Consider the following 15830-nt stretch of genomic DNA (forward strand, 5'->3'; position numbering starts at 1 on the left):
GCATTTTTATTATCTATTCCCTTTGGACCCATAAAACTGCCGTAGATGGTATGTGAGCCTCACAGCTCAGGAGATCACTGAGCACAATGTAACACTTTATTACATGGTTTGTGTTGATTGCTGAATAAAGGGTTCCATAAATTGGTATGGAATTCTTTCTATATGCTTTTTTGGGATTATTTTCCAGTGTTGGGAAAAGCTTGAATTAATTATTCCACAGTGGTGCCTAAAGATGCTTAACAGGTGAAGATAATTTCCCTCTTTTTCAATGATTAAAAAAAAATATTGTCAAAAACCAAAATGCATTACAATTAAAAAATAAAAATAAAATAACCCAACAGTTAAAAAAACTTCATACTTTGTATATATATTAATATTTCTCAGAAAGGAAGACTTGTGTTTTATACTACAGCTTTTAAATAGCCAAATATTCCAGTAGTATGTACACATTTACACACACACACACACACACACACACACACACACACACACACACACACACACACACACACACACACACACACTCACACGTGTGTGCACTCACACACATACATACACACCCACACACATACTATATATATTTCTAATATGGCGACAAAAGAAGAAATGTATCTGTAGAATATACATTCTTAAGTTTGGGGAGAAAATGTGCCTAAAATATAATACAACTGCTCGTATGTACAGGAATTCTATGAGGTTATTTCAGAAGAAAACTGGAGAGAAACAAAAAAAAAACCTGCTGAAGTTCCATCACTTTTGTCTCTTTTGTCGTATCTCCATTTAAAAAAATGATTTAAAGCGTACTGAAGTTCAAACAAAAAATAAAGAGATAAAATGTGATCATAAATTTGATGCAAAACGCACTTTTTCTTGTTCAGTCTCTGTACTGCTCAAGACAGAATCTCTTCTAGACCCGGGGGATTCCCTGTGTTGGACTGAGGATGAGGAGGCGGCAGACGGCAAAGCGGACGATGAAGCTGCCACTGCTGCTGCCACGGATGCCGCTGCCGCCGCTGCCGCTGATGAACGCACTGGAGGCAAGGCTCCCGATGACATCTGGCGGAATAAATTCATCCGCTGGGGCACTGTGGTGCGGATACCGCTCTGCAGATTCATTCCCTGGATCACCGCCGCTGCCGCTGTTGGTGGCACGATGGAGGCCAGAGAGTCTCCTGAGGCTGGGTGCGCTCTGGGCCCGAGAGATGCGTCATGCGGCAGGGACGGTTGGGAGGCCGACAAGTGTCGGACGTCTCGACTTAAGCTGCCTGGCTGGAGAGCCTGTGTGCTCTTGTGGATGTCTCCCCGCTGGGGTGAAGGGACCTGCTGCTGTTGAGGTGAATGTTGCTGCTGCTGGTGCTGCTGCGGCGGCGGCTGCTGTGTTGCAGAGGCTGTGGCTGCACTTGACACAGCGTGTTGCTGGGAAAGCTGTTGTGTGGGTAGAGATGGTTGAGCAATGGGTTGCTGAATAAGTGACAGCTGGGAGGCTGTGGGCGAGCTGTACTGGAAGCTCCGACTCCCCATTGGGGTCTGCACAGGGGGGCTGCACATGGCAGCCGTGAAGGAGCAGGGTGACATGATTGCTGCTTGCTGCTGGAGTGGGGTCTGTGAATTGGTTGAGGAGGAATTAAGGTTGCCATGAGAAATACTAGAAGCGGGGTAAACCCCCTGCGCAGCAGCCGCAGCAGCAGCGGCGGCTGCAGCTGGCAGGATGCGGGCGGCGGAGGCATTAGCGATGGCTGAAGCACTGTAGGTCAAAGGTACGGAGGACTGCTGAAGCTGATTGGTTCCAAAGGCGGTAGAGAACGGCGGCTGGGCTGGCGAGTTAATGATGGAATTTCCTGACATTGGTGTTGAGTTCATCCCGGTGACTGACTGCTTGCGGTCCACCATCATCACCATCTCCCTGTCCTGGCGGATAATCTGCTTCAATATCTCGTTCTCCTGTGTGTTGAACACGCCAGCGTTCAGATCCTTCTGAAACTTCTGTAGCAGCAATGAGTTCTTCTTCCCTGTCGGGGGTGGAGTCGGGAGACGTGAGCACACAGAGCCATAGCATGCTTACGTTGTCTTAAACCACAGGGGACACTTCAGATTACAGGACAGTAAATAATAAAGATGCAGTTTGCATGATTTTTATGACGATGATTATTATTTGCCATTTCCGGATTTTTCAAACTCAGTATTGGTTTCAGATTTTCATTCGTTAAAAAAATGATGACAAACAGTCCAGTACTGAAATGAATGCAAAAACAGTCAAGAGCTAAACAGCTACACAGAAAACCACTTCTAGTTGACACTGATAATATGGAGAAGGGTCTGGCAGCATGGAGAAGATCCCTAAGTAAACACTATGTGTGCAGGTTTACCTCAGGAAATGTAAAAAAAAAACTTTTAAAATGACTGATTATGTAGGCAGAGGTCTTACCTTAACTTTCTTCCAGTTTGGCGACACCATTGTCGACTCAGTCTATGCAATCGATTGTCCCAGAGGCTTCCCTCTTCAACAACAGGAACAGGCCTCTCATCGACAATCGACAACAAGTGCACTTTGAGGTTTTTAGCTTGGCCAGTAGGTTTCCATTGTATAGCTGTTTAGCCTTTAGCTGTTTTAGGGCTATAAATCAATGCTTGACTGTCATGGTTTTTGTCCGTAGTGAAAAGTTGAGCCCAAAAACATCTAAACTTAGGACCCAAGTTAGAAAACCCTGGAATTTTGCTTTTTAAGTTCTCGAAGTAGTAGAACAACACACAAGCTGCATCTTTCCAGCTCTACTAGGTTTTGTCATGTTGAGTATGAAATATGGACATTGACTATATTATGGGAAGCATCAGGTTTGACATATGGGAAGGACACAAAAGGAGACAAAGATTACTGAAAGTGTGAAATGACTGTGAAAACTGAAGACGGTGATGTAGACAGTGAAATGCAGCAGAATAATAATGAGTTGTGCCCACATATGGGTGTTTTTTTTAAAGAAAAGACAAAATCTTAATGTATCTATGGTCACGTTCTATTTACATCACCAGGAAAACTCTTCTAGAACACATTACATGGGAACTAATCTTTTTTTTTTCTTTATTTAAAGAAAATAAAAACAGACATACAGAGTAACATCTGCTTTTTCAAGAACTATCTTTGGGGAATAAGGGTGAAGACCAAATCAAATTTTACAAATTTGTAGTGTAACTAAAATATGTACAGTCAAGTCCCTAAGTGGTTGGACAGTGATTAAATTTTGATTCTGTACACCACCACAATGGAGTTGAAATGAATCGGTCAAGATGCGCTTGTAGTATAAACATCCAGTTTGAATTCAAAGGGTTTAACAAAAAATATTGCATTAACCATTTAGGATTTAGGCTGTAAGGATTTGGACATTTCAATTCAAATCACTTTATTTATCCACAAGGGGCAATTTCAAAAAGGCACAATAGCTTGGAAGACTTTTAAATAAATAAATAACATACACACAGTATCTAAAAATAGCTAAAAATAAAGTTTACTGCTGACACAAATCATTAATTTTACGGCCAGTGTTCTTTAGACGAGTCAGGGTATGGACATATGCGCGTTTCCAAGCCAAAGAATATGTTTTGGATTTTATTTACATAATCAATAAATACAAGCAGTGTGATACTGTAGATCTCATAAAATACCTTCAGTGACTTGAAAAAAATGTTCTGACTTGTTTAAAGAAAAGTAGCTGCAAAAGTGGTGATTTGTAGTACTTACAATCCTTATCATTAATTTGTGCAATTAACTCTGGGCTGTGAAAATGGAAGGACTGTGTATAAAAGGGACTTTAATTCTTAAAAAGATTAATGTGATATTTTTGTTAAAGCCCTTGAATTAAAGCTAAAAGTCTACACTACAAGCACAGCTTGATGATTTCATTTCAACTCCACTGTGCTTGTGCAAAAAGGCGAAACGACTAAAACTGTGCTTCTGTCCTACGACATTTGGCCCGAACTGCATGGCTTCTCTCAATGTCAACTTTACTTTCCTCAAGACAGTTTTCAGAATGCTATGATATGAATTAAGCAAATTTGTCTAATGTCAAATTCCACACAAAGCATGTAGCTGGCCTCTTTACTAAGAATGACTGCATCTAAGTCTATTTGAAGGACATATTTCCAGTAACTACGGTCGACCTTTCCATTTGTATTGACAAGCTGTGAAGTGTTCTTCATTGTAAAGAAAACAGAGAGCCGTTATAGAGTACTGTAGTCAATCAGTCATTAAGGTTTGATTGAGGTCTGTCCTTGAGGACAGTAGATTTTCTGCCCTGGTTGATTGCATTTGCTGGACTGCTTTCTTGATTCAAGGCTGCCAAGAAGCCAAGCAGTTAATTATATTCGATTTCATAGCTAAAATACTGCACGCTCATAATGGACTAGTTTTGTTGTTTTTGTTTTTTGTCCACAGCCATTTTTTCACCATCAAATTCTTAATCTGATGTTACTGAGTTTGATCACAGCAGTTACTACTGGGTTGGGTGGTTAAAAACTAACCTAGTTTTTAAAAAAGTTACTTTACTAGTTACTTTTTTAGTTACTTTATACAGTTACTTCATTAACAGCTTTATGCAGTTACTTTATTAGCAGCTGCATGCAACTTGTAACTAATAAGTAACATAGCTAATAAGGCAACTAGTAATTTAACTTGGTTACTCTTAAGATTGAGTCTAATTATTTGTTCTACAAATCTGACTGGTTAATCATGTGAGATTTGAGACCGTAAAATCCAGCATTAACAACCGCAAATCATCAGACGCAACAGGGTTATTCCCCAAGTAACCAGCAAAGTATCAGCAAAGTAACTAATAGTTACTTTTTGAGTACTCTATCTTAAAAATAACCAAGTTATATTAGTAGTTACTTTATTAGTTACATTCAGCAGCTGCCGACAAGTTGTCCGCAGTTGCTAATGAAGTAACTGTATAAAGTAACTGTAAAGTGTAACTGCATAAAGTAACTAATAAAGTAACTTGTCAAAGTAACTGTCCCTTTTGCCTTTCTGTGATGTTCTCTGGCGTATTTCACTAACTTTAACTTCATGCTTATATTTTATTATTTGTGATCTGTCAGGATGTGCAGGAGATAGAAAAATAAGTTAGACGTTAGAAATCACTGCACTCGGTGTTTAGTGTTGCATCGTTACACAACTGATCTAAATCCAAAATTGTAACCATATGTGTCATGAAGTGATAATGAAAGTAAAGAAAAATAATTTTGTGAAAGTATTTCAGCAAGAATTTGAAAAAAAAAAGGAAAAAGAAAAACAAAACAGTAACTTAAAACTTGCACAACTTTGTTGTTGTTATTGTTTTGAAGTACAACATCTTAAAACAGTTTTATTGTTGACCTGGATGCATGAATTTTCAAACATTTTAGGATATGTTCTTATCCACTAAATTTGCTATATCAGCTGATGTTAATCTTGGCAAAAGCTGTTTCGTTAGCAAAAACTCAACCTACAATCTGCTATTGTATGAAAATTTCTTAGTTTGATACACTGTCAGTAGATAGCATTGTTAAGTCCTGTTTGCCTAAACGTATCAGCTGCACCACTACGACAGAAATGTAAATCCAATCGTTGTAGCACATCTTTGAGTCCGCAGCTAGTTAAACTCTGTAATATCATGAAGTCCCAATGATTTGGTTCTATGCATAGATTCACTATATAACATGGAATAAGGAGTTTTCCATTATTTACAAGTCTGTAGTATATACCACAGGGATAGTGTATACTTAAGCATTTCAGACAACTAAACCATGTTTAACCGAGTTTTTTTGAGCTGATCGATGTCTGTCAAAGTGTACTGTCCATTGGTAGAACCTGTAATTGTACAAATCCAAAATCTCAAGAAAAAATTTCCATAGATTTTAAAGAAGGCTTGCAATAATTATGTACTTTACTGACTAACACTCTTATTTTTTTAAATAATTGATTAATTGCAAAGAAAAAAACACATTGTTAAAATTATTTTGATAGCTAAGGTCAACAGTTAGATTAAAGTGAAAATGTAAAAATGTAAAATGTAATTTTTAAAACAGGATTTGCTTGCTTGAGTGAATGGCACTGTTACCTCAGAGTATGTAAATATGTTTGAAATTTATATTTAAACAGAGTTAAATGTTTCGCTTATTTTTCATAAATAAGTTCAATGTTAAATGGAATGACATTTGAAGAAGTATTTTACAAAAATATTCAGTCTAGGCTTGAGTCTTCCATGTGCCGTCTGGTACACTGTAGCTGAAATTTATCTATCTAATTTATTCACTTCACCTTGAAGCTCTGTAAGTGATGATGCACAAGACAAAACATGCACAATGTAAACTTTCTCAAATCGCAACCCTGGAAACCTGTAACTCCTGCAGAGCTGTCATGGGTGTCTTGATGGCATCCCTCACTTGCACAATCACTCAGTTTTGTGAATTTCCTTTCCAGACAGATTTACCATACAGTATCAGCCTATTCATATCATTATCATTATAATATTCATTGTAATAATACAATATAATTATTAATATTAATGACTTATTTGATGCAATATATAAATGAAAACGATTTGAAAATGTTCATGCATTTTAACCTAACTGTGAAAATTTGTATTAACAATAATACTGATCTTTACTTTGTCCAATTATTTGTGGACTACCTTAAATAAATACCTTAAATCGTAATACAATATTTTTGTTGAACCTTTTACTTAAAGCCGAAGGTTGAGAACCCAATTACATCTCTATTGTGTCCTTTCAATTCAACTGCGGTGTACAGAGGCACAATTTGTAAAAATGTTGCCATTGCCAAGATATTTATGAGTCAAGTTGGCCTCACACCATCTATGAGAGGCAAGCTGTCTATAAATCCTGAAATCCTGACAAACTGTGAACATTTTTCATCATTTACATCTATTTGTTTACAAAAAAGTCACTAAAAATAAAAATACACACACATACACACAAAGGTAAACACCAGAAACGTGGAAAGAACAAAATTTAAACAAATTAGTGAGATAATGGTGACAAGCCATTTCAAAATAGCACACCTCCACTCCTGTTCAATTAATTTGTCTTTGCCGAGGCAATTAAATAAACACAATTAAAATTTGTAGACATTACACTGCAATACACCTTGTATTACAGCGTAATGTCTACAAATTTGTCTACAAAAAAGTCTACAAAAATGCTAATTAAACTATATCTAGGGGTTAAAAAGTAAAACAATCAGAAAAAAAAGTGTAGCAATGGGTATACAAAACAAATGTCAATAGGAATGACATCTTGTAAGTAAAGTCAGTTTGATTCTAAAGAATACACAGATTTTGAAAGAAAAAGTTCAGCTCTAATGCATTTGTGTCGTACAGAAACCCTTTTTTCATTTGCACTTGTACTTGTAGTAATTCTACTACTAATATTATTATTAATATGTTTTAGATTAATAATTTGATAACGTGAGATTTTATGTTTTCTTCAGTTTTGAAAGTCTTCACTTAAACTAGAGTGAGTAGACAACCATGTTGTTCTTGTCAAACTTAAAACACTCTGAAGTAATGTTTTCAATTATCCAATGGTATTAGCAGTATAGTACTGCAAATTCTATATAAATTCCTATAAGAATTCTTGGAAATATTTTGACACATTGGAAATGATAAAAAAAAATATTTTTTTTTTCCCAACATGCACTGGGTTAAAAATTAGTTACTATGGATTATTTTCCATGTTACGCATTTTTTATTTTTTTTTATAATCTTAAAGAACAGTCCAGTGTTTGTCCAGCCGCTCATGCAATGCACTCTGGGAGGACTGTGCGGCCCACCTCAGCTTGTCAAAGGCAGACATTTCAGCAGGGACAATTTTTTTATTATTTACATAGAATAATTCAAATCATAATCAAAAGCAAACCTTTTTTGGCGAAAACACACAAAAAATAAATAATGAAATGGGACTTTTGCATGTTACAAAAAATTGTTAGTGCTGTTATATTAGTAAAGTTCTGGACACTTACTAATTGGCAGACATGATTTAATTTGTGAATACACTTTTGTCAAAGGATTCAACAATGAAATAAAAAAATAGTGTTGCATCAGTTGAGCTGAGTATGTCTTTGTAATCCAATTAATTATTCTATGAAAATCAGTTTAAAATAAACATGGCGTGTGACACTGAATGAGATCTTTGTTTCCTTTGATTGTCTTAATTAATAAAAAATTTTAATGTGTCCATTAAAACATCTGCAATGCTACTGTGGGTACTGATGCAGGAATTAAACAGTTAACGTAACCGTCTGCAAAAAGTCAAGATCTTGGATGGTAAATTAGAGACCAGATCCATTTAGCAAGCCTCTAGGTCAGTCTGACCTTGTTCGAATATTGGAATTGGAATAAAGCGTTTACCTTGTGCCTACTCTTCGGCCAGGACACTCTTGAAAACGAGATGTGCTCGTCTCAAGACGGACTCCTGGTCAAATAATTTTTAGATAGATAAAAGATCATGTCACATGTGCAACAGGTTATTGGTTTCAAAGCATGATTACTTTTTCTTTCCTTTTAGAGCAAGACAAGCATTTAACCAAATGCAGCTCAAATATAGAAACGGTACAACCAGCAACGCATCATGACAAAGTATCTTCCCTTGTATGAGACAAAACCCCCTCAATGTGTGAAAAATGGATCACATCCATATCACGTCGACAAGTGCAAGCTAGTGACAAGCTAACACAGCTACTTACACTTATGAAAAGGGCAAATGTACATAATGATTTCAACGGGAATTTATTGTGAAGGGCATGTAGTAGTAGGAGGAGTAGTAGTAGTAGTAGTAGTAGTAATAAACACTTAAAAGCTAGTTTTTCTAAGGTTCAGACTGTGTGTGATATGATGTCTTGGGATTCAGCCCAAAGTTTTTTGGAAGATGGATTTATGTACTCAAAAGATACAAATGGAATACATGGAAGACTTTAAACAATTTTTGAACAGTACCTGACAGATAAAGATTTTATTGAGTAAAAATAATAAAATGCCAAAATTATTTTTTTCTCAGCTAAAGCTTGCAGTGCAACCTGATTAAGCCTCACTGTTTCTGCCGTGTCATGACAGCCAGTCTTATTTATTATGACACTTATGCTACGGTCACATTAGCTACAAATGATGGTGACAACCAGATGTCTTTGTTGCTTGATGGGCTTTGCTGGGGTGTACGGACTACATCTCCATTAGATGTCTTGTAAATCACTTCAAAGGTGTCATCTGGTGACAATAACAGCGTTTTTAGATTTAGAAGTGTTTATGTTTATGCTAACTTTTACTAAATACCTGAGAAAGACATTAGATTTATACAGAAATACAGCTGTTTTAGAGCATATTCCGCCATCTTGGATTATTTTGTTTGAGTGACCAACCACCTGACATTACGTTGTCTATGCATACTGATTGGTAGTCACCATGTCGCATCGCTCAGTTTTTGCTTAAACTAAAACGGAAGTCTATTTTGGCCATGGCTACTTGGTTGGCATAGCAACCGTTGCCTCTTGCCAATGCAAAATCTCTGCTCTCATTAAAATGAACAGCAAGTCTCTGCTTTGCCTCTATTGCTTGTTGTCACTTGTAGCTGATGTGACCGTACCTTTAGGGTGTTGCCCATTGCTTCAGATGAATCCCTATTGCTTTTAATGCGTAATTTGGGCTAGGGGCTAGTCTTGTCACAGGTTGTGCTGTCGATAAGCCTTGTTCAAACATGTATGGCTTGACAGTACAATACATCATTGTTTATAGGGGAACAACAAAATTTAGATGGGGTGGTACCAAGCTCCCCCAACTCCCATATTCCCCCAGTCAGATTTGTTGAAAGTTTATTTTTAGGAGACATGTTGCCTTATTTACCCCTGACATGCAAAATGCTAAATCTAAGGGGTTTGGGATGAATCCCATTGTTTCATACTGTATACAACACCTGTTATGGGTAAAACTGGGCCATTATAGGCTATTCTTATACACTTAAGGCAACCCTTTTAATAAATTTACTTGCATAATTTAGTAACAGATTTTGCAGAAATGGAAGCAACTCTGAGATTGGCTGTTTGACAATGGGCTTTTATATTATTGTGTTAGTATTAAAGTATCAACATGTTTACTGTGAATATTTTGCCTGATGTCAAATTAAATTTTGCCCCAAATACTGAAAAAACCATAGGAACGCAAAACAAATACTAGTGATAGGGAAAATAATGCACAAAAATATAAAACCATGACAAAGATGAACCACAATTATAAATGACACTTGACCATTGATATGACAAAACAAGCACAATATTGCTGTACAAGTTACAGATAAATTTGTATTCAAGTGATATATATATATATATATATATATATATATATATATATATATATATATATATATATATATATATATATATATATATATATATATATATATATATATTATTATTATTATTATTTAGACATAAAGTAAAGCTAATCAGTTAAAATTTTGTCAGCTTTAATGTTAAATGTTATCTCCAGAAACATACTTATTTGTGATTTGCATGTTATTGTACATTTGTGCATTTGCACATCAATCACATGCTTTTGCACAGTCCCATTCCACTACATTATATTTATTTAACAGTGAACATAGTTTTGCCTATTTGACTATTTGGGTGTTTTACTTCTTACAGAAGTATTTTTTCCTTTTCTTTTTTATTGTTGTTTATCCACCAACAACACCAGATCAAATTCCTTGTATGTGAGAATTTACTTGTCAATAAATTCAATTGTGATTCTGATCTGATTCTATTGATAAAAATCAGCAATAAATGACAGCAACAAATAAATTATAGGACTTGCGTGTACCAGCCCTTAATTGATATCACTTATCACATCTTAGGTTTTGTATATTACACATTTGTGAAGTTTTTAAATTGAGATTCCTTAATCTTAGAAAATTGTTCTATTTACCTGTGCAAACATGTGGGGAAAACACTCTGAATGAACACGCTCAATCTCATTTAACAAGTAACTGCTTCATTCAGTCTTCAGAAAGCATCCACAGTACATAAAAAGTTTTTATCCTTCATGAGATGTAACTATAAACTATATGTGCAAGACCATATCCAAAGTGCACAAATTTATTTGTCCTTTATGAGATGTAACTATAAACTATACATTCAAGGCCATATGACTATTTGGAAAACATTGTTTTACATGTGAGTGGTTGTAGAACTGAACAGAACTACTGAGAACTGCAATAATTACAATAGATGACACCATCGGCCTCTTACTAGAAGAAGTGGCTTTGAAATAGCGCCTGCCTCTTAATGATGAAAAATAATCAAACGCATCCATTTGGGATATTTTAAATTGCTCAATGATTGTTATTTCCCATTTCATTATGACACTTTTGGAATTCCAAGCAATTTTCAAGTACATCATTTTTCAACAACTATTACTATGCTGAAAGAAGTATTTTATTTTTAAAAAGGCAATGTACTTTCAAAACATGTCTGTTGAAAATGTGAAGTTCAATTGTCATACATTGCATTTTCTCAATACGTCATACAACATTTAAAAAAAACTGAAAATGCTGTTGAACAAACTATGAACAAATTGTGAAAAAGCTACAACAAATTTATCAACAATTGGTTGAAACTGATTCTTGGCCCGTTTGATATACATGTGCCCCTTTTTAAAACAAACACAACAAATTAGTGTGTTTGACCAATCATCACTCTCTATTTTAACTATAAGTCAGTTGTGGACAAAATCTGCTTTCAGTGTTCCTGTATTATTAAAAATAAGGACACCTTAATGCTGTTGATGACAAAACAACAACTATACATGGTCCTGTGTGTTGATTAATTGGGCCGGACAAAACAGACTCGGTGACATGAGTACCTGAAACAATTTTCTGGAACCGCCCGGCCCTGCTTCGTTCATTTTTACAGGATTGGTGTTTGGTGGATTTTGTAAATTTTGATATGGGGTGGGGTGCTGCTCATACCCAGGAGTGCAGATGAGTGGAAAGAGGGCCAGACACACATGCAAGTGAGGTTAGCTTCAGTCCACTCGCTAGCATCCAGTAGGGGGTCAACACCACCAACCAAGTAGGGGGTGCCCTGACTCCCAGACAGCAGCATGCTCTGCCTTCCATTTAATCCAACCACACAATGCTATTTTGGATCTTTAGAAGGTTTAAAGCTGGTACCATAAATTCAATTAAATGTTGCTTTAAAGACAAAGAACAGAAAGTAGACAAGACAAAGTCTAACATATAGGTCATGCAGTGCAAGATGGCAGATGTAATGCTTCTATGTAGAGAAGAGGCAAACAAATATTGACAGAAGCAAGACACCAAGGCAAGATGGTAAGAAGAAATGCTTTATGGAAAGAGGAGGCAAACAAATTTTGACAAAGACCACACAACAAGGCAAGATGGCAGGCAAAAGATTCAAACATTCTGACAGGAATGAGGATTCAGTAAAGGTCGGCCTTACCGATGCGGTCCAATCGATCAATGGCGACGGTTTCAAAAGCCCGACGCATCATTGGGTACTCTTCTAGAACCTCATTGAAATGGTCAACAGAGAGGGAGAACAGGCGACAGTAGGTGTCTGCACGTACGCTGGCTGTTCGCCTGCCCTTGGTGAGCAGACAGATCTCTGTTGGCCAGACAGAGACAAATTGAAAACAAAATTAAAAATAAAGGAACGGTAGCAGAACTGGATTATACAAAGGGACATAATGGTCAACATCACTGCACTGATTGGCATACAGATTACCACAGATGAACCTTGAGTGGAAAGGCGCCAAAAGTAAAGACTAATGAGCAAGTAAGTAATCAGATGAGATAATCTGACTAATTATCAGATTAGGCAGTCAGATTAGATAATCCATCATCTGTGAGCTAACGTTACAAAAGTATGATGAAGATGTCAATCTTTGAAAAACCCTTTTGAGAAATAAAATAACACTTTGTTAATCTTGAATGAAAGTTTAGGTGAACAGTAGCATCACTGTATAACTCCTCAAATGCAATTCCCTGAAGAAATGCAAAGTTAACCCCAGGAGGCCTGTCGCAAATTATGGCTATCTTACATTAAAGCAATGACATCATCATCGTAGCAAACACCCAAGACATCAATTCATAAAATTCTCCTTTGCAGAGATTCTGCACCACAGAACTGTCAGTCAGATTCAAAACAATGGTGAATACGAATGCACTTGTTTAAGTGTTAAATTATAATTGGCAAACAGCCACATGAAGTCGCTAGTGTTAGCTGCTCTGGCCACTATGTGCTCCATGCTAGCATACTGCATTGGTAATTATAGTGAAAACGTGGCATCTTATTTACGTGGAATCCTGTTTAGCTGTAATATTTTTCTTACTGCAAGTTCTGACATTTATGTACTGTGCTTTTGTTCTATTTTGTAACTATGGCGGACATAGCATATGGCTACCCCACTAATGGTCTGCTTGCAACTGAATGCTGTATAAATACATTGAATTTCCTATCCAAAGTATTATTTGTTAAAAAAATATACTGCAATGATTTACACTAATTTGCATTAAAATAATGCAGATATTAAGCCTTCATGCAACATTGATGTTGGCAACTCATTATAATCTAAATGCAAGTCAACACAAGAAGTTATCTTACAAATTATATTGGTTTCAGAATTTTGAAAAATCTAATGGTTAAAAGACATTCTAGGGTCACTGTGAAGGTATATTCAGTATATGACTAAAGGCCATATTTTTGTGTTAATATGACCTTCAGTCATATTAACACAAAAACAGAGCTTTCTCCTGCTTTCTCTTTATATCAAATGGCAATATTTTTACCATGAAACATTAATAGTTGTGACACAGTGCAAAACCCGTGTCCACTCCACATCGGGTATTTAATGAAGAGGTATCATGATATCAACATGTGCTGTAGCTGTATAGAAATGTGATAGTAAATAGCATCAAGGCTATTCAAACATACTGTATCATTATCATTACTGCATCACGGCACACTGGACTGACAGTGTGATGTGCTATGGGGGAGCTTTCTAATCACCTCCTGCTGGTTCTGCATCTACAAGCACAACTTGGATAGAAGTTGGGTCTTATAATGGAGCTCCTGGTTAGTCGCTGTGGCTCTTAAAAAGTTGTAGAGTTGGGCCATTCCCAGTACAATAGTGTTGTACATTCCACATCTACACAGTGACAAAGGCCCTAATCTTGGCAGTCTAGGGCTTGGTCTGAAATGGAAAGTGCAGGTGCATTTTAGGCATGTCCTACCGCACATTGCTATTTACGTGGCTCAGATTCTCAGCACAAAATATGGCACTGAGCACGAAGGTGTTGTATAAAATATAGAAATTCACCACATGTGCATTGTGGGAATAACAAAATCAACCAGTTACAATGGCATTGACTTTAAAACGCACACAATATGCAAGTGCATTCAGAAGTCAATGGTTTTCTAATTGTGACATACATTAACATGCTCAAAGGCAAAATTACCACAAAATGCTGCAAGTGTTGTTTCTGTTATGAAAGTTGGATTAGCACCTGTGGCGTCCAGTGCTATGTGTGATAATTGTTCACTGATCACTGTGCGTGCAACATACACATAATATACAACTATTTTAGCTGGCCCTTGATAGGGACCTTACATGCAAATTTCTCGATGAACAGAAGCAAAATGTTTGCAGGTTCACAACAAAACCTGTCATCTACAGCACTTTTTAAGGTAAGGTAAAAACTGTTCTCTCTGATTCTATCTGGAAATGTGAAGTAGTGCACTCTGGAATGTTTTGTATGAAAACATGGGTTGTTACACATCTTCACACCTTGTTTCATCTCAAACTACCCTGTGTTCAGACAGCACCAGCTGTGGTTAGCCAAGAAAAGCACAGTAAAACTATGCTACACACCACCTATATTAAAGTTTTGAATTTTCCTATTAATTATCTTTTTTATTCCATTATTAATTTTTATTTTCAATTCAGTTTCACAGTACTATGATGTACTAACATGTATGCCTGTGAGCAGAGTGTACACAATGTGCATGTGATTATCGCATCCTTTGAATAGCACAAACACTGTCCACTGGACTTTAAACCAGATTTTTGCTGGTCTGAGTTGTTATCACTTTCTCCTGCCTCACGATAGCAATCTACCACGACACCTCACATGTAGACCAATACACCCGTGGGCGCACATATCACAGCAAGTCTACTTGTAAATTAAAGGAACTGGGCATTGGATAAGAAAACCATAACTGCATTGTGTAGAAGTGTACACATGCTTACGTTGTTCTGCATGGTCCTTTGCACCAGATGGAAGTAGGTGCTGAAATGTTAAAGGAATTGCATTGTGAACACTGAGGGATGAGACCAGACTGGACGCGTGAGGTTCTCTACATACTGTACGTCCTCGATGAAGCCATCTTCGGTGCATCTTCCAGCTCATGTTGTACCTGCTTTCACTTGTGCCCATAACTACTAAGCAGCTTCTATCATCATTAAATTTTAACATGTTGTGGGTTGACCTTTTGCACAATGTCATGTGCTGTCATGAAAATAAAGCAAAAGGTGTGTGTGATGTGTGTGCAACACTGTCAAACCAAGGGTGCGGAAAAAGGTGCGAGTACTATGGAAAGAAAAAGCTCCTTTTACACAATACCTGTGTTAACACTAACAGAGAAAGAAACTTGTGGTGTAAAGTGGTAACACTAACTAGTTTACATGTAACATAATGTTGAGAGCCAGGATTAATTATATGTTTTAGAACAAGCAACTGATTAACTCGGCTCCCCCCCAGCCCGACACTCTGGC

At 36.8% G+C, this 15830-nt stretch overlaps 1 protein-coding gene across 2 annotated transcripts in view; it reads right to left on the minus strand.

Annotated features, from left to right (window-relative positions):
• Positions 1-520: 520 nt before the first annotated feature.
• Positions 521-15830, minus strand: part of LOC117528991 (potassium/sodium hyperpolarization-activated cyclic nucleotide-gated channel 1) — a 243987-nt gene continuing 228677 nt past the window's right edge. The window contains exons 7-9 of one of the 2 annotated variants that reach the window (XM_034191675.1): positions 12497-12661; positions 8400-8463; positions 1780-2009 (exon numbers count right to left, since the gene is read on the minus strand). In XM_034191675.1, the coding sequence (XP_034047566.1) occupies positions 1823-2009; positions 8400-8463; positions 12497-12661 (416 nt within the window). In that variant the 3' untranslated portion in view covers positions 1780-1822. Of the gene's footprint in view, positions 2010-8399; positions 8464-12496; positions 12662-15830 lie in introns of both variants that reach the window. The other variant, XM_034191674.1, reaches the window with a different exon arrangement.

The sequence above is a fragment of the Thalassophryne amazonica genome, chromosome 17 (assembly GCF_902500255.1).
Source record: "Thalassophryne amazonica chromosome 17, fThaAma1.1, whole genome shotgun sequence".
In the NCBI taxonomy this organism is placed as follows: domain Eukaryota; kingdom Metazoa; phylum Chordata; class Actinopteri; order Batrachoidiformes; family Batrachoididae; genus Thalassophryne; species Thalassophryne amazonica.